The sequence below is a fragment of the Stegodyphus dumicola genome, chromosome 5 (genome assembly GCF_044657685.1).
Source record: "Stegodyphus dumicola isolate Sdum_Otavi_A_Nest chromosome 5, ASM4465768v1".
Lineage (NCBI taxonomy): Eukaryota > Metazoa > Arthropoda > Arachnida > Araneae > Eresidae > Stegodyphus > Stegodyphus dumicola.
In genome coordinates this window covers 122,697,459-122,721,360 of record NC_140772.1, presented here as the reverse complement: position 1 = coordinate 122,721,360, position 23,902 = coordinate 122,697,459, and the positions used below count along the sequence as shown (strand labels likewise).

The following is a 23,902-nucleotide window of genomic DNA, read 5'->3' as shown; positions in this document are numbered from 1 at the left end:
CAAATGGATATTTAAGAAGGCACCCTTAAAGTTGGCGAGGACGAAAGTATCCCTACTGCAGTGACGTCACGAACTGCGCGCCGTGGCCTTGAGTTAGTTCTAGGAGGTGTTGCCCATACTCATTTTATTCTCATTATTGGTTAAGTTTCACATATTGAATCCTTAAAGTCTTATGATTCTGTTATGGAAAACTGATTTTATATCTTTAATTTGTTAGAAATTTTACAGAAAAGTGTTACTTATTTCAAATGAGATGTTCCCACTTGGAAAATAGATAGATCCCATTATAACATAAAAGACACCCATCAAGATAATATTCCATTTGAAAAATGCTGTTGAAATCTTGAATTAAAATTTTAAAAGCAAAAATTTGTCTTTAAAAAATCATTAAAAACATCATCAGAATGTTTTTCCTGTATTTCTATTATTATCAGTGAACTTCTTTTGTTCCTTATTTTATTTTATTTATTTTAAATAGATCACTTTTAACAATGCTCTTGGAAAGTTTGATTTAGATGTAACTGCATTCCAAATGGCAGTTCTGTTTGCTTGGAATCAACGACCGCATGACAGAATAACATTTGAAAATCTACGATTGGCTACAGAACTTTCTGACGCTGAATTAAGAAGAACGTTATGGGTAGGTTTTATTCGTTTTTATTGCTTTTTTTTAATTTACTCATTTTCTTAAGTTTTGAAAATGGATGGATATAGGTTTATTAGTTAACACTACTGAACATAAATATATTTCCATCAATTAAAATCTACAACCACATGAGATTTTCATTAATTAAAGTGCACGTGAGAAAAAACTGTTAGAAAAATAAAAATTATATAAAAAAATATAAAATTATATAAAAAATTTTCCTATAAAATTTTAATAATCTTAAAGCTTTTTTTCTTAATTTGAAATGAGGACAACTTCTCTTGTTATTGTGTATCACTTTCATTAATAAGATTCATTCAGAGTATAAATTGATATTTATAGATTAATTAGTAAATGTGTAATTATAATCTATGTGCAGGTATGGTAGAATCACTTAAAACATTATTAGTATTGTTATATCAAGCTTGGATTTGATATTTGTAATGCAAAATGTTATTAAGAGACATACTTCTATACTTTACCCTTCATTTTTTCATATCTATTAGTGCTGATTCTGAAATGTATTAAAACTTGAGTGTAGTATTTGATTTGTTAATTTGATTCCTTAACTTTGTAATGAGTATTAATATATGATTTTTCTAAATTTTATTTTTAACTTTGAAAACAGAAATGCAAAAAGAAAGGATATCTCAATGCTTAGAAAAAAGAGTTCAGGGTGATTTTCTGAAACCAGCTTCTGTATATAACTCTGTTAATTTATACTTGTTAATATGGCAAGTAATGCCATTGAGGATGAAAAATACAGTCTGAATAAGAAATTATCTGTTTGCATATTGCTGAGAAGTAAGATTTAAAATTCAACACACTGACTATGATAAAAGTTGCATTGAGAGAAAGAAGGGGGAAAAAAAGTAGTTGTACTTCTGAAAATAAATTCCAAATTTAAAGAATAATATTAAGGAATTACATGAAACTATACTGAAGAACAAGCTGAAATACTGAAATATACATATACCTGCAAAGTACAAAAATATTAAATAATTCATTGAAAATATGTTGTTAAAAATGATAGTACTTGAGTAAGTTAAAAATGGTGGCCAGTTTATTTTGCTCTCATATTAACTCTTCAGATTGTTGATGTGTAATAATGAATGAGTCAATGCAAATGAATATAACTGAAGAATAAAGATGGATCTGCATAGATAAAATTAGACAGGACTATCATAAGAACATGATATTCATTAATTTACAGAGTTATTTCTGTAAACATTTCGCTTAAAGTAATTTCTATAATAAGTAAATAAACATTTGTACTAGTTTTTTAGGAGAAAAATGAGAATATTAGGCATTTAAAATTAAGTATTAGAGAAGTTTATTTCACTAGCCCAGTAACTCTAACCAGTAACCCAGTCAAAGTCAGCAAAATTTATTGCAAATATCCAGACTAAGGTAATTTGATAGATGAAATATAACTTGTTGTAAACATTTCCTTAAATTCAGTATGACGAATTTTGTTTATAAAATGAAAATCATTGATGTATGTGGTATTTGAATATTTTTGTTTGCATTTCTGAGTTTCCTGATATTGTTCTGACTATTATTATTGTAATAATATCACAGTATCACAGTGATAGTAACTGTCAAATTGTGACAACTTATCTGTTGCACTGAGAGTTTATGAAATCTCACGTGTACACTGAAAATGAAAGGCATTTATGAGGAGGGATTAGGAAGAAGTAAGGAACTAATGTTTGTTAGCAAAAGAAATCATAATTGTTTTGAATATTTTGTAAAGTAATTAATTGAACTTTATGAATTGGTTTGACAAACTCTGTTATTTTCAATTAATCATAAAATAAGCAAAGTATCAAAGACAATCATCATTTGTTAAAAATCATTGTCTCTAGATGAATATTTATAAATATCAATATATGCTAGGCATTATTGTTAGATTGTGAAAAATGAAGAATGAGATATATATTGATGCAGAGTTGTTGCTTTGTAGGTCTATTGTGGATGTGGGAGCAATTGCTATGTTGAATCTTCCCCTGTGTAGAAATTTCATGCATTCAAATGCATGCTACTGAATTCATGCATTATGTTTAGATCTGTCACTGCAATGGCTGTCATTTATGTGTTAAAAAGACAGCGACATAATCTGCATGGATTTGGTGATTAAATCTCATTTCTTTCTCTTTTTCTTTTCTGCATTTATTGAAGCTTGACTTGATCCAAGAGACCGCAGTAGTAGGTTGCGTTGATGGTCTGACGTCCGTGTAAGAAATCTACCAGTAGGACACCCCTTCAATCCCCAAAACCATGGCCAACATTTTCCCCGCAGACATCGAGTTTTGGTTCGTACTTGCATGCTTTGATTCGGGGGTGTAATGATGCACCCATGTCTCATCACTGGTGGCAATTTTATGCAAAGCTTCCCCTTCTTCTTCAAAACGAGTTCGAAGCAGTTGAGAAATGCAAACTCTTGTGGCTTTTTGATCATCATTCAGCAACCTTTGGAACCCAATGTGCTGAGATTTTTCTGAAGCCCAAATGCTTTCTGATGATTGATTGGGCACTTTCATAGCTGACACCAAGTTCTTCCGAAATTTGAAGCGATGGGAAACGTCGATCCCATTCGCTAAGCTCACGAACACGTGCAATGTTTTCATTAGTCACACTCGTGCGAGGATGACGGGGATGTGCTTGATTCGCAACACGTTCACGGCCTTGCTTAAATTGGTTGCACCAAACCTTCACTTTTGACCATGAAAGCGTAGCTTCCTCGAACTGGGCAAGCAGTCTGCGGTAAATTTCGGCTGGTTTCATGTTTTCACAGACGAACAGAGAACTTTATAATTATGTTTTCACAGAGAAACTTTATAATTATGTGTTGCTCCAGAGAGATGGGCACACTCATTGTAAGGGCACTTAAGCACTGGACAAGCTGGCTGATGTGGTTTCCCTACTCTAGGTATCCCCACCTAACGACTACAAATGCCCAATCACACACAAATACCCTTCCCCACTCTCAGCCAATAAAGGCTCGTTTATATATGATCGACCTGCATACCTCATTAATTCTTTTAGAGTTGATCGATTTATTTATACACTTTGTGTCGCCACCATTTATTGCTCTATTAAGTGAAATAAGACCAGACATAAAGAACAACGTTGTTGGATAAAAATTAAATGTGCCAGAGGTCATACAGCACGACAGTGTCATCAAGAGGCTTGCGGGGAATCTGCATTGCCTTACAGAACCATAGCAAGATGGGTGAAAGCATTCAATGAAGGACGCCAAAACGTGGCAGACATGCTGCGGCCAGGTCGTCCGAGTGTCAGCGATGCAGACGTGCAAGCTGTTGACGCACTAGTGGACAGTGATTGCCGCCAAACGGTTCATCAGCTGGCTGGACAAACAGGATTAGCGTATATGACTGTGTTGCACATTCTGAAGGAATGCCTGTCCATAAGAAAAATTGCTTCACGATGGGTTCCACATCACTTGACGGAAATGCAGAAATGGCTACGATACAATGCTGCCAGAACCCACCTGGAGCGCTATGAGCGCAAAGGAGATGCTTTTTTACGGCATGTCATTACGCTGGATGAGACTTGGGCACGATCGTACCAGCCAGAACTGAAACGCCAATCAAACGAATGGTGTCATCACAGGTCACCACGACATTCGAAATTTCGTCAGAACCCCAGCAATGTGAAAGTTATGGTGATTATCATGTTCAACTGTGATGGTGTCATTCTAACACATACCGTTCCCCCACAGCAGACCGTCACTGCGCAGTATTACTGCTCATTTTTGGATCACAATCTCCGACCAGCTTTGAGAAAAAAACGGCGACACTTTCTGCAGAACGCTCCTCTCATTTTGCGTGACAATGCTTGGCCGCATGCAGCGCAAGCTGTGACTGATTTGTTCAAGCGATGGGGCTGGGAAGTGCTTTACCATCCACCATACTCCCCAGATCTAAGCCCATGTGACTATGGCTTAATTCCTAAGGTGAAGGAACCACTTTGTGGCACTTGCTTCCAAACTGTTCCTGAGATTCTTGCGGCAGTAAACCGGTCCATTCAAACTATTAACAAAACAGGCGCTGCTACAGGTATTCTGCGACTTCCACATCGTTGGAAACGGGTTGTACACAATGCTGGCGACTATATTGAAGGACTGTAAAACATGGTGACATGAATCACTTTTGTATTCCTTGTAAATAAATAGTTGCCACTATTAAAGTTCCAACCCTCATATTATTTTAATCTGGTTGATTAAAATCACTGTATATTGGAGTTTTGTTACTGGTTTAATTCCCAGTGGAACAGGATGTGTAAGCTTTTACATTGTTTTCTCCATGTGTAGTAAAATATGTGCGAATTTCCTTTAAATTTGTTCATGTTAATATGTCTTCTAACCTGGAGTAAATGATGTTTTATTATGATTAAGCATTTATTTGTCTGCTTTTCTAGATTAGTGCATAAAAATATTTAACTGATTAAAAATGATAGCTTCCTTTCTTATTATGTATATGAAATTAAATTGAAAACTACTTATTTTATGTTCCATAAAGATTATCCATCATGGTCTACAATACTGGCACAACTTGAAAAATAACAAGCTTTGAGTTGTGACCATTTTCAGTATTGTAAAATTATCTTTGCAGCAGCACTGGCACATATTTTAGCTCAATACTGTTATAATAAATGACAGCAATGTGTATGTGTTGCATTCCTTGGTATCAAACATATCAAAATTTTACTGCATAAATATTTATCATGGCACTGTATACTTCAACGACATTTCTGTATCAAAAGTAAGAGAGCAATCACAGGATTACTTCGTTTTGAAGATTTCTTTTAAAGAAATAGATTTTGAAGGTGAAAAGACAGCAGGTGTAGGAAAAATCTCCAGTCCTTTCAGGAAGCATTATTGGAAAAACTTATTATAAACTACTTGCAAGAATATATGGAGATTATCTATGGAGAAATTTGACAGTCTATACTGTTTTATAGCCAGCAGTGCAATAGGAAGTTCTTCTTTAGCATTTTGCAGCAATCTAAAATTTTAACAATAAAAATGCATTCTATTTTGATACTTATGTAGGCTGCTGTTGGAAAATCGTTCACTCTTTTATATCCTGTTTACTGATGTAGAACTAAAACCAAGGAAAACCCAACCAAGAACCAAGGAAAATATTAAGAATGCCATTTTGTAATTTTGTAACACCTGTCACAATATGGTAACATTATTAATAAAATTCAGTTTATTGTTTTCGAATTTTGTGTATGAGCCATGAACTTCGAGAACAATTCAATATAATATTAAAAAATTTGATAAAAATTTTTTTACTAACATTATTTCATAAAAAATTTGATAATTTTTTTAAATTTTATGATCTTTTAGTAATGCTTATTTCTTAATCTGACAATTAAGTGTACGATTCTTGCATTTCAGAACCAAGGAAAACTTTAGGCATGCTTATCTCAATACTTCATGTTTTGAGTTGTACTAATATTGCAGCTCATGAATGATACATAGCTATATTAAGCAGCAGCTTTGTTAATAATATTTATCTGTAGACCTAACATAGCTCTATATTTTTACAATATGACTTTAAAGAAGTTTAGAAGTATTTTTTAATAATATCCATTTTTGTATAGATATAATGCTATTGCTATTTTATATCTATAAGGTGAACTTAAAGGGCAATTTTTCATTTATCTCCTCCCTGAATATAAACATTACAGTGTTGTATTAGCAAATTAACTTTCAAAATAATAATTATTGATATATGTGTTATGTGAAATTAGTAACACAACAACCTTGAGTCCGGAGTAGAGTTATATACAAGATTTCAATTGATTTCGAGGGCAAACAAATACAGGTCCCTCTTTGTGAGGAGCAAAGAAATCTGCAGGACTGGAAAGCAGTGGGCATAATTTTACAGTGGACATTTATACTCCACAGTGTTATTAATGTTATTTCTAATAGCAGAATGTCTTCTCTGATGGCAAGCAGAAAATTTTGTAAAGGCTTTGACCACGAGAGAAAATCCTGGGTCAATGGAAACTGATCTCAAATAATTGAGTTCATTAGCAGACAAAGGTTCTGCAGAACAAAATTTGAAAGCATGAAATGTATAATAGTAAAAAGAAGCCATTTTTTGCTTAGCCAGGTGACATGGTTTTAGCATAGGGCAGTAAACAAACAGAAATCCTGGATCAATGCAAACTGATCTCAAATAATTGAGTTTATTAGCAAGCAGAGCTTCTGAAGAACAAACTTCATGAACATGAAATACATAATAGTAAAAAGAAGCCATTTTTTCTTAGCTAAGTGACAGGGTTTAGCAGGGGGGTGAACAAATATAAAAGTGTTTAGTAAACAGTAGTGTCAAAATCAGATTCATTGCGAATTATAAGAATATCAAAGAAGGGAAGGGAGTTGTTAGATTAAAAAGTGAACTAGATAGCTGGATCAATCAAATTCATAACAGATAAAATTTGGGATAAATCTTCTTTATTACCATGAAAAAGTGTGAAAGTGTCGTCTATGTACAAATCCAGAAATGAAAAGAAAATTTCTGAAATAATCTCACTTCAAAATAGTGCGCGTAAATGTCAACAAGTACAGGGCTGAGAGGATTACCCATGGCTCTCTCAATTTGGTGATAATATTAACTTTGGAAAACAAAGTGTTTTGTATTCAAAGAGATTTTTACTAAGAGAAATTAACTCTTCAATTTTAGTGTGTGTAAAATGGAATTCTTGAAGCCTGATTTCAAGACAATTTGTGCTCCTTTGACTGAAACATAAGTAAACAGTGATTTCACATCAAAGGAAACTACAATGGAATGCAGGAGAGAAAAATCTTTAAGTATCTCAATGACTTCAAAAGAACTTTTTACAGTGTGAATATTATTAGAAAGTAATGGAGAAAATCTGGAAACTAAATATTTAGCCAAAGGATGCTGTTCCTTAAATGGAAACAATAGGTCAAGACGGAACTCCAATTTTATGGACTTTGGGAAGAGTATGGAACCTAGCACTGTTAGCAATAGGTGGAATAAAAGATTTTTTTAAATTGAATTGGGATGATAGGAGAAGACTGAACAACTGTTTTTACTTTTGTGAGATCAGAATTTGAAAGAATTTTGGCTTTCATTTATCAGTTTTGAGACTCTGTATGTGTTTTTGTCCATAACAATAATCTGTTAGTTCTTATCAGCTTTAAAAATTATAATGTTAGCATTAGAGTGAATTTCACTTAAGGCCTTCATTTTCTTTCGCTTAAGATTTGAAACAAATGATCTGTTATTAAAATCCATGTTGTGAGTAATTGAGTATTGGATTGTGTCCTTCTGTGTTTCTGAAGTTTTAGAGAATTTAAAAGTTTTTTCAATAGCAGTGATGATTTGAGGAGTTGAAGGTTTAGATGTTTTTTAAAAGTTGAAGTTATATTTTAATATTTTCATATTATCTTCTGAAAGATTAATATTAGAGATATTAATGATGGGATTAGGATTTGCAGTGGGAAGGTTAAAAAGGTGGGTGGGACTAGCTGATAGGGGTGAAAGCTTTTGGAATTTAGAAACAAGGACACTTTTATGGCCTAGACAAGTGGTATCAGTTCTAGATCAAGATTTACAATCAAAAGAAGGGAAATTAAAAGTAGAATTGGCAGTTTTTAAATGAAGGTAATATAATCCAAATTCAATTTTAGCCAAACCTGAGTTTCTTATCATGTAATGAAGAGCTGACAGTTTGAATTTATGCATAATTTTTGTATTGTGAACAGAAGATTTAAGACTACATTTGACTTGTATAAATTTGGGAATGATACAAACTTGTATAATTTAGCACATGTAATTGTAAATTTGCACATGTGCAAACTTGTGTATATTTCAGAGTGAATTGTTCAGAAAGCTTCTTCAATTGGTAAATTAGATTTTCTTGAAACTCCATAAACTGAAAGATTTTTCCCCCTCTGTGTTCCATTACGGTTCAATGTCACTGCTTAACTACTATTCCAGTTGAAGGAATACTAAATTGTCTTTGAAACTAGGCTTTGAGAATTCCTTTCACAGTTACTGAAACCAAGAGTTAATTTCTGTTACTAAAATCTCAAGAGTTTAACGAACTTTTTTTCCAAAGTGATTATTATCGCCAAATTCAGCAATTAGCTATGGGCAATCCCCTCAGTCTTGTACTTGCTAATATTTACATGCACTATTCTGAAGTCAGATTATTTCAGAAACTACCTTTTTGTCTCTGGATTCGCTACGTAGATGACACTATCACACTTTCTGATGGTAATAAAGATTTATCCCAAATTATGTCTGTTATGAATTTGTCTAATCCAACTATCCAGTTCACTTTTGAATTCGAATCTGAGAATTCCCTACCTTCCTTGATATTGTTATAATTCACAGTGAATCTGATTTCAGTATTACTGTTTACCATAAACATTTTTCTGTTTGTTTACCACCCCATGCTAAGCCATGTCACTGGCTAAGCAAAAAATGGCTTCTTCTTAGTATTATGTATTTTGTGCTCTCGAAGTATGTTCTTCAGAACCTCTGCTTGCTAATGAACTCAATTATTTGAGATCAGTTTCAATTGATCCAGGATTTTCTCCCGTGGTAATCACTCTCTCCTGTGGTAAACACTTTTTTGTTTGTTTACTACCCTGTGCTAAACCATGTCACCTGGCTAAGCAAAAAATAGCTTCCTTTTACTTATGTATTTTGTGCTTGTATTATATTACATATTATGTAAGCAAAAAATGGCTTCTTTTAATGATTATTCGTAAGTTTGCTCTTCAGAACCTGTGCTTGCTAATGAACTCAATTATTGGAGATCAGTTTCCATTGATCCAGGATTTTCTACTGTGGTCAAAGCCTTAAAAGATTTTCTGATTGCCATCAGAGAAGACATTCTGCTATTAGAAAATAACATTAATAGCCTTCTTGTGTTTCCATTTTATCCTTTTGTCAGTTTTAAAATTGCATGGATTCTTCAGAAGTTCAATTTGTCTAATCCAACTATCCAGTCATTTTCTTGCCTATCAATAAAAATCCATGGTTTAACTCTTAAAGATTACATTTCTAACTTTAATTTTTTTTGAATTTATAGCATATCATGTCAGTGCGGTTTGAGATGCATCAGCCAATTTAAAAGAGTGTTAAAGTTTCGTATCGAGGAACACCAATCTTATGTCCGAAAAGGCAAAATTAAAAAATCTTTGATAACTAATCTTTGTTGGGAATGTAATAATAATTTTGATTTTGCGTCTGCAAAAATCATTTAAAAAGCTTCTTCAATTCGTGAATTGGATTTACTTGAAGTTTTTCGCAAAGTTAGTCACAAAAGTTTATCTTAACCTAAAAGTCCAATCCAGTCATTCCTACAACTTTTAAAATTCTACTAATTTAATTTTTTAATTTCATTAATATTTTGGCCAAAGATGGCACTACCTTCTCATTTGCTTCTTTGTGGAGTATAAATATGACCGTAAAGCCCACTGCTTTCCAGTCTTGCAGATTTCTTTGCTCCTGATGAAGAGGGACCTGTACCAGTTTGCCCTTGAAATAGCTTGAGATCTTATACCTAAATCTATGCCAAACACGAGGTTGTTGCATTACTAGTTTCGTGTTTCACTTAGTGTGTTTCTTTTTCATTTCCATATGTGTTATATTCTAAGTTACAGCTAAACTTTTAATATTTTACAGGAAAAATAAAAAACCTCAGAAGAGAGGTAAAGTTAATTTAATTGGAAGACTTCAGTTATCAACAGAAAGAAGTGAACAAGAAGAAAATGAACGCATAGTACTACTTCGAACACTCAGAACTCAGGTTAATGTTTCTTTCAACTATTAACCTATTCTAAATTTTATGCTACATGTTTGTAATTACTGTAAATATATTGATTTTTTATTGTTGTTATCTAAAGTATAAATTTTCAAAAGGTTATTCACAAAAATAGTGAGCTTGTTAGCAAAAACTGCTGTATAGAAATAACTATGCATGTTATTATTGTCAGAAGTACGTATCACATATGAAAAGTCTAAATAAATAAGTATGAAATGCTGGACTAATCTTTTCCTCTTTAAGGTTAGGTTAGATTATTTGAATATGGGAAAGTATGCAAGAACTGTTTGCCTAAGAGGAGGAATTCCTTTATAGAAACTTACTAAGGGAAGTTGGCTTGCTTTTGCATTACATGAGGGGGGGAACTCACCAAAGCCGACCATTCAGCCATCTCGTTTGCATAGATTTGAACCTCGGTCAAACTCTCAGCATTTTTTTTTAACCATTCGGCTACTAGTGTGGGTGCTTACTTTGACACTTTTTACGATGTGTGGCAGCAAACTCATCATGGATCTACAATTTTAAGAGATAATGTAGCATTCTGAATCAAATAACCTCTTTTTCTGTCTTGATGCAGGGCTTCCACATGCTTAGAAAGTCAGTAAATTGGAAAATAGCTTGGAATTGTTGGTAAAATCCAGACCATTTTTCCAAAAAGTCAAAATATAAAGTTAAAAATTTAAGTCAAAATATTTAAGTTAAAATATATAGAGTAAATTTAAAACTAAACCTGAATCAAACTAAATACAATATTTGGTTTGGCAAAGTAGAAAAGTAAATTGGTAGAAAATTATAAAGTTGCAAAATGTGCAAACAGTTTCTGCATAAATTGACACAAGGGAAAATTTACAAAACACCTCATCAACTCAAAATGTTGGCATTTAAAAAAAGTCAAATTATCATGTGATTTATTTATTTTATTTTTTATTTTTTACTTTTTATAATTTCACTTGTTTTTTCATTTGTGCAGTAATCGTTTGAAATTTTTTATATCATTTCACTTTTCCAACTTTGTCAAACTGAGTATCAGGGCTGGATTTACGTATAAACTACACAAGCTATAGCTTAGGGTCCCCACTTTCTTGCCCCCCCCAATTAAAATATAGTGTATATAGAATTAAAATATATTATAACAGATGTATAAAGGTCCCCAAATCTCAAATAGCTTAGGGCCTTATCAAGTGTAAATCTTATTCTGCTGAGTATGATATTTGAATTTGCTTTGATTTTAGTTTAAATTATTACCACTGATTTACTGCAGCTTTTAATGCATGTTTTTTTTATTTACAATTAATATCTTTATTACTAAATTATAAATAATATTTATGTGTGTATGTTCCTTGCATAAGGGAATAAGGGTGAAACATAGGAGCTGCCAATTTTTTAATTTGCATAATCCCTCACATGAGCACCTCAGATTGAATTTTGATTTTTTTTATTTATTTTGTGTGAATTTAATGAACTTTTGATTAAAAACTCTGTAATTTAAAAGGTTTATGTTGCCACTCAGCAACATATAAGATATCTATGTTTCAAATATATCAGAAAACCTGGTGATATAAAAGAAGTATGCTGCCAGTTGGCAAAGTGCAGGTATTTGTCTTTCAAATTTAAATGCATTGTGAAATAATTGTGGCACTTAGAGCCACCAAATTTTGAACACCGTCTTCATCTGAACGCTGAAGCACAACTTTCATATTTTGTGCAAATTTAAGGAACATTTGATTAACTGTCTGATTGCTCAATTTGTAGACCAAAATAGCTTAAAAAACTTTTTTTTCCCTATATTTTGATTCTATATATATTGGAGAATTGAAAAATGAGCTTTTTCTTTTTATAAAATACTTATATATATATATATAATATAAATTTTTATCATGAGAAACTAAAGTTGCCAGAAAAAACAATTTCAGATGTTATCACCCCCCAAAAAATTTTTCTAAATAAATTTCAGTCGAATTACAGTTAATTTATATTTATTGCATAATATAAAAAAGCAAAATGTATAAAATTTAAGAAAATATAAAGCACTGAGGAAAAACTACCGTAGAAATGCAGTTTAGTATGATAGAGTTCAAAACAGGTTTCAAGACAAAGTCTAACTTCACGGTCTTTGCACCAGATTCAATAAATCTAGTTAATGATCAATCTAATTAATAATTCAATAATTTAATTAAATAATTAAGATAATTGCTGAATGTTTTCTAGCAGCCATTTCTGTAAAAATAAACACCAAAAAGTGAAGTTTGAGCGGTAATACCACGTGCCTTCAAATGCCGCAATTTAGTGGAGAACTAACAATATCTGTTGGCCAATATGTAAACTAAACGTCTAATACTGTATATAATTTATTTCAATGGGAAAAAACGGGATGCGCTCCTCAATAAAGGAAGAAAAACACATGCCCGGGGGATGAGCAGATTTTGCTACATTTGAGTTGCCCGTGGAAATCGCAGGATGAGCAGCCAAAGAGTTAAAACCTCAACATCTAAAATCTTTGTTGCTTATCAATGCTTAAGATATTTATATTTTGAATTTAATGAAGAGACTTGGTGATTTAAAAGAAATGGGTTGCCACTCTTGGAATTAAAATGTTTTTATCTTCTTTATGGCAGTGTATTGTCATTCACGCAAAACGACTTTAATTTTTTCTTTCAAATTTGTTCTGTAATTAATTAACAAACTACGCTATTCAAAAGCAATAAACTCATTCATTTCATTTATTTATTACTAAGGGGGTCATGAAATTATACTAGCATTCAAATGCATATATATATGTTTGTGTGTGTAAACGTACAGATACACCAAAAATGGGATAAAGTTTAATTAATAATTACTATTAATGTCATGCAAAGGGCTTCAAAATTGATTGATTAATTAAGAGAGATAAAATACATGGTGATTCAAGAAAACATTTAACAAAAGCAACAGCTGAGGAAACGGAGATTGTCTCCATTGAAGCCGTGGATGCGTTGGCAGTAGTATGGCTAGTTACGCATACCACAAAATGGCTGACGTGCACTTGATGTATGCATGCCCAGCTGCAATCGATGAAAAGCAATGTGAATGAATCACGAGAAATATCCTGATATAGAAAGTTGCCTTGCCACTCTGCATCAACGATTGTGCGAAACAGTTCATTCGATATGCAAAAGCCAAATGCCGGTCGCCAACGAATAACTCGGACAGTTTTTTTCCAAAAGAAAGCATTCTCCAAGATCTGGAGCATAATCCTTCAACAAGTACATGAGTTGTAGCCCGAGACACTCATATCCCCGTCTGGCGTATTTTACATGACAAAGGACTGCATCCTTTCCATTTACGATGCATCTGGACATTGGAACCGGAAGGCTACAACAAGCACATAGATTTTGCGTGGTGATTTTTGCAAAAAAATTGTGCAAACCAAAACTTCACAGCAAGTGATCTCGTCACTGATGAGGCTACCTTCTCACTAGAGGGTGTGATGAACATACACAGCTTGCGTACTTGGGCAGATAAAAACTCACATGCTACATGTATGCATGCCTCACAGTGCAAATTTGCCCTCAGTATGTGCTCTAGCATTGTAGGAGACTTTTTACTTGGTCCATACTTTCTCCCAGAATGACTTGATTGGCTGCATTTATGTAGCATTTTTGCAACAGGGTTGCCACGCTACCTGGAAAACTGGAAAAAGTCAGGGAATTTGAAAATTGACCAAGAAGTTCAGGGAATTTCATATGGCGATCCCCCCCCAAAAAAGCGAGTTTTGCACCGACGTTGGAAACGATCACTTTTATTGGCGAATTGTGTATTGGGTGAGCGTCGTTCGGGCAGCTGGAATAGAGCCAATTTTCACAGCTCCAATTAGATTGTCTTTTAGAAAGGCAAAGCAAATTTCAGGTAACCTCGAGAATCGCATGTGCAGTGCATGTTGAACTAAGCAAAATACTTATTGTCGTATAAAACAAAATCGGTTTAATACTAATATACGGTACCATGGAAGTTAGAATCAAAGAATATGTATTGTTAAGAAGGAAAATTTCGATTTTTTTCCTCCCTGGAGCAAATTACAGAAAAAAACCTATTTACAAAAAATCAATATTACATGGTTGGTATGATTAATACATTGTATGTCTCCCAGACAATGCAATACAGTCCGTACAACGCCTAGGTATGCTGAGTATCAAATTATCGATCTGATCTTGGGGGATATTACACCACTCAAAAAGCAATGCTCTCCAAAGTTCCGGTAGACATGTAGGAGGAGGTTGACAGGCTGCAACTTGTCGATGTATCCCACATGTGCTCTACCGGATTCAAGTCCGGTGAGAATGCTGGCCAGTCCATACGGGTGATATCGCCGATTGAAGGCATTCGCTTACGATGTTTGCACGGTGAGGATGGGCGTTTTCATCCATAAACACAAATTGTGCGGCCATGGCGCCCCAAAACAAATGTACATGTTGTTCCAGAATGATATCCTGATAGATTTGGCTTGTCATGGTTCCAATTTGAACATGCAGGTCAGTTCTGGAACCCAGAATAATTCCACCCCAAATGAGCACTCCTGCACCACCGTAACGGTGTTGTTCAATGATGTTTTCTTGGTAGTAACGGGTACCTGGAGCTCTCCATATGAAAGTCCGGCGAGAATCAGACTGCTAGCTAAACCTGGACTTGTCGGAAAACATCACACAAGCCCACTGTTGCGGTGTCCACAATGCATGCTCTCTACTCCAGGATTAACCGCAGGCGACAGTGAGTTGCAGTAAGTGGAATGCATATGACAGGTCTACGAGCATATAGACCAATCTGCCCTAAGCGTTTGTACATGGTCTGCCTTGAAATTGTCGTACCAGTGGCTTAAGAGAGCTGACGAGACAGGTCTGAGGCTGTGCTCCGCCAGTTTTTTTTGGCAGTAACTGCCAAATACCGGTCCTCATTCGGCGTTGTAACTCTGGGGCAACCTGTGCTGCAACGTCTACTCTCACATTACCATCATCTTGGAATGTTGCCAAAGCCTGGAGATGATACTCTGGGCAATTCCAAGTTTGTCTGATACTTCCAGTTGGGTACGCCCACATTCCAGACGGCCGATAATTCTACCACGTAAAAAATCATCCATTTGCTTCCTTTGTGTCATAACTATTCGGTTATTGCACTGAAATGCTTATAAAGTGCCTGCGAAAAATTTTACTTCTTTGCCTGTATTCCTTATATATCACTCTCTTACACTCTCGTCATTGTGACGTACCATCAGTGTCATCTAGTTACTACCTGAAATTTGCATACGGTTCTTGAAGATGTGTGTTGTGATTTTACAGGTGATATATTTATTTTAGAGTTCGATTTCCGCGTGACTCCGAATTATCCTTAATTTATGGACATGAATGTGATTGAAAATGAGAATATAACACTAAGTTTGAAGCATTCAAATTTTTTAAGAAACTTGAAACACTTGAAAAATAATATAATGATAAAAACCTGTTATCTGAAATCTTTAAGGTACAGATGGCAAGCGGCTCGGATGTGACTCGATATTAGATACGTAATATACAAAATAATTTTTTTTTCAATTTTTTGTATGAGTTTACTTTTATTGCAATTTTTTTTCAATTTTTTGATTCAGTTTTAATACTTCACCATATTAAATTGTTATTATTCTATATATTTATTCTATTATTCTATATATGTATTCTTAATTAATATATATATTCTTAATTATTTCTACATGTGTAATAATTTAGAGGAGGAGACTCAGATGTTTTTAATCATGATTGTTGTTATAGATGGTAATGGAATGTATATATATAATTACATAAAGTTGCAGACGGGCTAGTGAAGGAAAATTTTCTTTATTTTTGAGAAGCACAGTTTTAAAATGAATTGCACATCATTATAATTATACAGTTGATGAAAGAGAGATAATTTGGCAACATCATTGCTAAACAGCAAGCAAGAGCTGGAATGTAACCCATTTAAAATGAAAGCTTAGGAGAGTTGTGAAAAAGTTATTCCTCTCAAATTTCCTGTTGGCAGTTAAAAATTTTAATAACTGGTGGCCATTTGAGTTTCAGTTTGCAAAACTATCTGCATCACCAGCATAATGCAACAGTTATGTGACATGTATTAATTTGAAAATATTGCATTTTAGAGATTTATTATAAGAATTTACAATTTTTAGATCAAAACAGCAAAGTAAACAAATTAAAGCTAGAATTTTTATTTACATATTTCACCCACACAACACACATTGATCAGCTATTAAAATTCCTGTACCATGAAGGCAACATGTAACAAACAGCAAATTTTGCCTGAAAAATAATATATGTGGGGATATGCATTCCAGAACATGCACACAGAGCAGGTATAAGCAACACCATCTGTCTTGTGTGTAAATGGAAAGATTGGACAGCAGTTGTTTTATAAGGTATTTCTCCCACCTTCTTAGCGAGCCTTCATGGTGTAGTGGTGTGCACATTCAGCGTGTAATTGAGAGGTCAACGGTTCGATTCCTGGTGAAGGCGTTGTTAATTTTTCATCTTGACTGCCTCCAAAAATACCTGTCTCTACAGTTTAACATGGAAATCACATTTCAGCTTTGGTTGTTGGTGTTAAGGTCTGTTATCCTCACGTGAGGAGGAACTTTTACCAGCACTTATCACAGTTTGACTGTGGCAGGATCACGGCCTTTCGGGACTGCAGTTTATTTTCCACAACATTGCTACTCATGTAAGTTGGAAACTCAACTCATTACTGTCAAGTGAATGGGGAATTAATAGGTCCAGTAGGATCCTGCAGGGTGCCATGTGGGATCTCAATGACCAGAGCCACTAATATCCAAGAGGATATATATTTATATATGTTGTCCTCTTGACCTTGAAGATTATACAACCATGGCACATTTGAGTCAAACTTGGTTCCTGTGCAGGATGACATGTGTAGCATCTTTTTTATGCCTTTCCCTGTTATTGCCGTGGAGACAGGTTACACCCAGTGCAAGAAACAACAGCACTGGACACAGGAATGGCACCAAGTCATCTTCTCGATCACATCGTGGTTCTGCATACAGCATGATGTTGGATGTATTCAATCATGGAGGCAGGGAGTAGCACGAATGATGGCAACTTGCATTTGTTATTGTCATAATGCCTAAGCTCGTGGCATGCTAATGTGGGGTGCCGTGGATAGACATTCAGTTTATATCTTGGTCTCATAGCTGGTAATCTGGATGGCCACTGGTACATTTATGACTTGTTAAGGCTCATGAATGTGCCCTATCATCGAGGCCTAAGTAATGAAATCATTCGACTAAATAATGCATGATGGACAGTAAGGATATGTGGTCAATACAGAGGAATTCAATTCCATTGTTGCTCTAGCCAGCAAGTTCTCCATATCTCTCATCCACCTAGAACATCTAGTTATGGGTTACCAAGAGACTGGCATGTGACCACTCATCTGTCACTATGATTGATGAACTCTGGTACAGAATTGAAGCCACATAGAATGAAGTACCCCCTTATCTGTCATCCAAGTTCAGTTCAACTTAGAGTGTAGTCAAATTGCAGCTGTTGCTGCCAGATGGGGCTGCTCTCTGTACTGAATTCTGCATTCAATATACCACAAAACCTTCATGCTGTGTGGAAGGAAGTTCTTTTTTCTTTCCACAGTGCATGCAGAATTCAGTACACTGAACTGCCATCTCTGGCAGCAGCAGCGACACTAATCCAGCCGGGCATCAAGTTGAACTGAATGAATGTCATATATAGGTGTTTCATTCATTTATATATATGTAATTATATATCATTATATATATATCTTTTATATATGTATCCTTTATATGTTAGTACTCTAGGTTGATGTACCAGAACCATATGTAAACACAAATTAAATATGTTGACCATTCTGCTTTTTTTTTTAGCTAGAGTTGTAATGGATGGTTTTGCCATGTTCTTTGGTTTCTGCAGGATTATTGTACTTAAAATTGCATTCATATGTAGGGAAGCTTGAAAGGAAGGTCTTTGTTGCAACACCACCTAGTGGTGGTTTTAGTTGCTTTTTTAATTATAATTCTGGCTTTATGCTCAGGAATTCTTATCGATAGTTTTCTGTATGTTGAGCTGATACATTGAGTTTCTGTGCTTGTTTCTTTCATTGTAAATTGGGGTAGTATATACACGTGAAGTATCTATTGTGGCAATATTTGATTTATCTGATCTTAACAATTTCCAGATAAATGAGGCTATCCAGATATTCCAGATATATGATTCCAGATATATGACTATTCCAGATAAATGAGGCTATATAATAGATCTTATTATTAAAATCTCATTGAAAAAGTTTACTTTTGATTAATGGATAGAGCCCTATTTCAATGAAAATCATAAGTGTTCGAACACTTTTGGGAGCCACTGTACCTAGCCAACCGGAAAAAAGAAGAAAGAAACAAAGTTCTTTCATTTCGTTAGAGATATATCCGAGTTCTTTAGGGTGAAAGGCAACAGCAAGAGCAAAGTTAAATTCCCAGTGAGTAACTAAAGGACATGTCTGAATATAATAACAGAAAATACGAATAAAATTCTGTTGACTTTGCATCTTTCGATACGCGCCAAAGCGGAAAAATAGATACTGTTTATGAGCTTTGCATCTGCCTTTTAAAACACTGCAGTTGAAGTGAACTAACTTCGTGATTCATGAATTTCCTTACATCTACCTTTTCGTTTCCAACGTTTTCGTATAGTAGCTAGGGTTGCCATAAGGTAACTAAGATTAATTAGGAAAAAAAAAAAAAAAAAAAAAAATACTATTTAAAACTGTGTGATTACTTTGAAAATGGCTAAATTTCTTACAGATACAAAGCATACTGATCGGAAATCATATCCAAGAAAGCTAAGCTAATTGTCATTCTAGCCCACGATGCAAATTTCCAGAGAATATTTTCATTAATGGTCCTCAGGAATCGGATAAAAGTAACAAGTTTGCAGTGGAGGCAGTTGAAGCAATTCTGATTTGTCATTACAATGACTCACGCTCAATTTTGAAATTATGTGAAAGAAGAAAATGATATAAGTAAGAAAGTAAAATCAACATAAAATATGACTGGCATAAAAAGGATTGGTTTTACAACTTTTTTATTACTCATTGTTTAGGTTCCAAAAACTTTATTCATTTTTTGTCAGAGTAAAATAAACCATTTTAAATGTAGCCTGTAAACATCCCCTATCAATGCTTAACAGTTATGCCATTCCTATTCATAGCAGTTAAATTTTAACGTAGGAGGTCCACCAGCTGCCGAGCGCTAAAGTCGCTGAACACTGGTAGTTCGAGTCCTGGCTAATGGGCTGGCATGGGTGTTTTCTTAGTTTTCCCCAGTTTGAGCCAATTTCACTTAGGAACTCCTCCACGAAGGCATCCCTTCTCTCAGGCAGATAGTCCTCGTGTACTTTGCAGTAATTTAACAAAACATTAATTTAGGAAACCTGCCGTCCAGACGGGAACGTAACCGTAACCGAAGAGCCTGATTTCGAATCCCGGAGAAGGCATGTATGTAAATTGTCTGTGCCTTCATAGGACGTAACGGTGGCCGCCGGCCCCATAATAAAACGACCTCCTTTTCTGACTTTAGTAGGGGGCAACGCCTATAATCGGTTAGTGCCCGCCATAATTTAAAAAAATAAATAAATAAATAAAATAAAATAGAAAGGCTTTCACGTGTTATATTACTCTCAAAGGGGTTTTTTTTTTTTTTTAATTACGTACATGTACACGTTTGTGTTGGTTGTGCTGCGTTAACCATGAGACCTATTATTATCGGCCAGGAGGGTTGCAGTACACTCGTATGTATTACATTACGTTACACATACACATTTCGAGAGCATTTGGGCTAAAAATATTTAAAAACAGCATATCTTTAGAATTTCCGACAGATAGTCTTGCGCGCTGGAGATAAAAGTGTTTTTTCAATACAATGTTACCGTTACTTGATTTGAAATCGTTGAGTTTGCTAATCAAAAATTCGTTTTGACAAGTTTTACAAAATATGAAATAGACAATAAAAGAAATTCTAAATTCGGGTTTCCGGGTATCCATATTCGGGTAGAGAACTACGATATTCAGAGTTTAACGTCTCTAAGTAACCCCCCTTTTTTTTTCCCGCACGATGCGAGAACCATACATGCATTCATGCAGATTCTGCATTATTTAATTTCTTTAAATATAATACAGGCTCTAATATTTGGGGGCAACAATTTAAAAAGTGATTCGCTGTTTATAGTGAATCCACGCAAAATGCCAAAACGAAATTAATAGCCCTGCTGAGCCAACGCCCTTTGGGCTAAAAAAAATAGGAAAGCTAAACTTCAGTCCACTTCAGCTAGTTTTTATTAGAATTTACGACTACCTGGATTTAGTGTCAAAATGGTCTTCAGTATTTAATTTTTTTCGAAATTGTTTATGTCGCCAACATCGCCAATTTAAAAAATAATAATGAAAAATCTGAAAGGGTTGATTTTTACCGATCGTCCAGAAGGGCCTTTTTTTCCCTTTGAAAGTGGAGATTATGGGCAGAGACGTCCCAGGTGGAATAACGGAATATTTTAAAGGATAATACAGGTACATAATACATTTAGGGTAACACAGGAATGTTCTGTATCTCTTGTGTACTTAAAAACTGAAGGAAATATAAAATGCAATTCTATATAATTAGATGTATCATGAATTAAGTGCATTTTTACTTAAACATATTAAAATGTAAATAGATAATATTCTTTAGAATTGCATCTATTTCTTTTAAATAGCTTAGTTGTTAATACTGGACAAACGAAAGAATTATATCTTCCGTTTTTCCGAAAGGCAACTGGCTCGCATGAAAAGTGAAACAACGAAAAATCTTGTTTCAAGCGGGGGGGGGGGGGACGACAGAGGCAAGACAACACGCGCCAAACAATTTTCTCTAGACTAAGTTTCGATCAAGGTTAATTTTTCTAAACTAAAGTTTAGTTTAGAAATCTCTATTTTAATTAGTTACTGAAGTTATCTTTAGTTTCTAAACTAAAGCTGTCTTTAGTTATCTTTAGTTTTTATCCCTGTCTTGAGCTACCTGTAACGATCTGTAAACAAGTAACGAAGTAAGAATCATATTCAGTTGCTTTGAAAATGTGGAACACATTTAGTTTAATCTTGGTTAAATAAATAAATAAAAATATTTTTTTTTAAAAAATCAATCTTAGCTTTTCCAAAACCCCACGAGTGACCACTCAATACCGGTAGTTCGACTAAAATTGCAAACCTCTTCGAACTAGTGGGCTACATGAGTACTTCTCTTGGTTTTTCACTTGTCTGTAACATGAGTATAATCTAGTTTCCTGAGAAAGACCTCCACAAAGGCGTCCCATCCCTGAAGGTGATACCCCTACAATACTGTGTGTATTCAGTTAACATAACCTAATTTTTTAACCCGAGCGGGCTATTAGTCTCAAAACGGCATTTTATGGCGTTTCACTATAAACGGCGAATCACTCTTTAAATTGTTGCCACCAAATATTACCGACCTGTATTATATTTAAAGAAATTAAATAATGAAGAAGCTGCATGAATGTATGCATGTTTCTAGCACTGTGAAGAAAGTACGGTACCTACGGTCATCCAATTTTTAATAACGTAATCCTCCACCCGAACATGAGCACCTGGACCCACGAATTTCGAATTTTTTCCATATTTTGGAAAATTTTAAGGAATTTTTGATTAACAAACTCAACGATTTTAAAGCCAGTAGTGGCAACACCGTACAGAAAAAAAGTGTTTTTATCTCCTGCGCGCGACACTGTCTACAGATGTTCTGTTTTTAAACATTTTGCGATATTGCTGTTGAATTGAATATTATGTGGCCTGAGTGTGAACACACAAAACGTTAAAAGACGCAGTTTTGAATGTCATATAAAATCTGAAAACTTTCAGAATTTTTTTAAAATTTTACTTACTTATTTGTTTATGTATTTTTCAAAATTGGTTTCACGCTGATTTCCTTCAAATGTTAGGTTAGGTTATTTGGCCAAGCACATTGGCCAAATAACGTAGGTTTGATTTCGTGGAGTAATTTCTAAGGAAAACTGATTGCATAGTAAAAATCACAAAAGCCAACGCAGTAGTCAACAGTTTTAACTACTCGGGTACAGTGGAGCCAGATTTGCTTCTAAAGAATTTGGAATTTAGTGACAGAATATTACAGCCATGCGCCAAAAAATGGATAATGATCCAATTCCAGATGAAAAAAAAAATCATATTTTCTTGAAAGGAAAATCATGCAAACTGTCATTCTGTCAACCAAGAGTTTGAATCCCCCCCCTGTTAATCAGAAATTGTAAAATACAGTAAATGCCCCTTAATGTTATCATTTGGATATTGTTATCGAACTGCAGAAATTCCTCTAATTTGTATATGAAAACATGAAAAATACATCACTCATTGCGATTAACAGTTCGGTTAATACGATCCAAATATTACAAATACATTTTTTAAACAAAGGTTTCTTTTAAAGTTTAATATGGTTTATCAGTTTGAGTTTATGTATAAACATGGCTCAAGTGGAATAGCGACACATTTTACAGGATATTAGATGAATTATGCGTTTAGACTAACGTATTTCGTCCATTTTACGCCTATTTATTTCGTTTTTTCATAGTTGCCGGTTTTTTCCCGGTTGCATATTTCCGAATTCTATCCCACCCCCTTTTCGAATTCAAATAAAATCGTGACTGTTTCGTATCATTTAAGTCGTTGTTGTATTTTTCTCCATGGATAATTGATGTCATTTTTATTGCCGAAAAGGAAGATTGAGCGATTCTCCAATTGTATGAGGTTTTAGATTTTTCGTAATTAAATATGAAATTTGTAAGGATGCCGATGAAACCTCAGGAACTGTTGTATATTTTCTCAAAAATACATTTTGATATTTCACGCTGTTAGTTAATTTCTTAAAAATTAATCAGATTTATTTACTAAATCGTTATGTTTAGTTTCCAAATATAGTTTTAATTTAACAGGTTTCATGCATTGATTTTTCATTGCATTTAACACACAACGGATATTCATTTTCCACTGATAATGCAACATGTAAAACAGTATCTAATAAACTCTTCTTGATATTTACTTGATTTCTTATTAGAAGTAGAAAGAAAAATGTTTATTAGATGTCTGACCATCATTCCCATTTTCACTCTTGCCGATTTAATCCCAGTATACGTTACACACGGGATTGGGTGAATTTTGCGACATTATTATAAGCAGTAAACGGGTCATTTTGGTGTTGGCGAAAATTTTCAAACTCGCGCCAAGACCATACCGCGTTCTAGGATTGTACCCTCTTTGTGTAGCCATTTATCCATCGAACAAAACTGGAATTTTTTTTTTTTTTTTTTTTTTTTTTTT

General features: G+C 34.1%; 3 protein-coding genes across 6 annotated transcripts in view; 2 read left to right on the top strand and 1 right to left on the bottom strand.

Annotated features, from left to right (window-relative positions):
* LOC146997217 (uncharacterized) overlaps window positions 1–23,902 on the top strand; it is a 440,254-nt gene that overhangs the window by 168,769 nt on the left and 247,583 nt on the right. The gene's annotated exons all lie outside the window — the stretch shown is intronic.
* The window catches only part of LOC146997221 (uncharacterized), an 89,737-nt gene that overhangs the window by 24,060 nt on the left and 41,775 nt on the right, over window positions 1–23,902 (bottom strand). The window lies entirely within an intron of this gene.
* LOC146997220 (cullin-5-like) overlaps window positions 9,246–23,902 on the top strand; it is a 165,043-nt gene continuing 150,386 nt past the window's right edge. For 2 of the 4 annotated variants that reach the window (XM_085817014.1, XM_085817013.1), the window contains exons 1-2: window positions 9,247–10,250; window positions 10,351–10,474. In XM_085817014.1, the coding sequence (XP_085673140.1) occupies window positions 10,237–10,250; window positions 10,351–10,474 (138 nt within the window). In that variant the 5' untranslated portion in view covers window positions 9,247–10,236. Of the gene's footprint in view, window positions 10,251–10,350; window positions 10,475–23,902 lie in introns of all 4 variants that reach the window. The other 2 variants (XM_085817015.1, XM_085817012.1) reach the window with 2 other exon arrangements.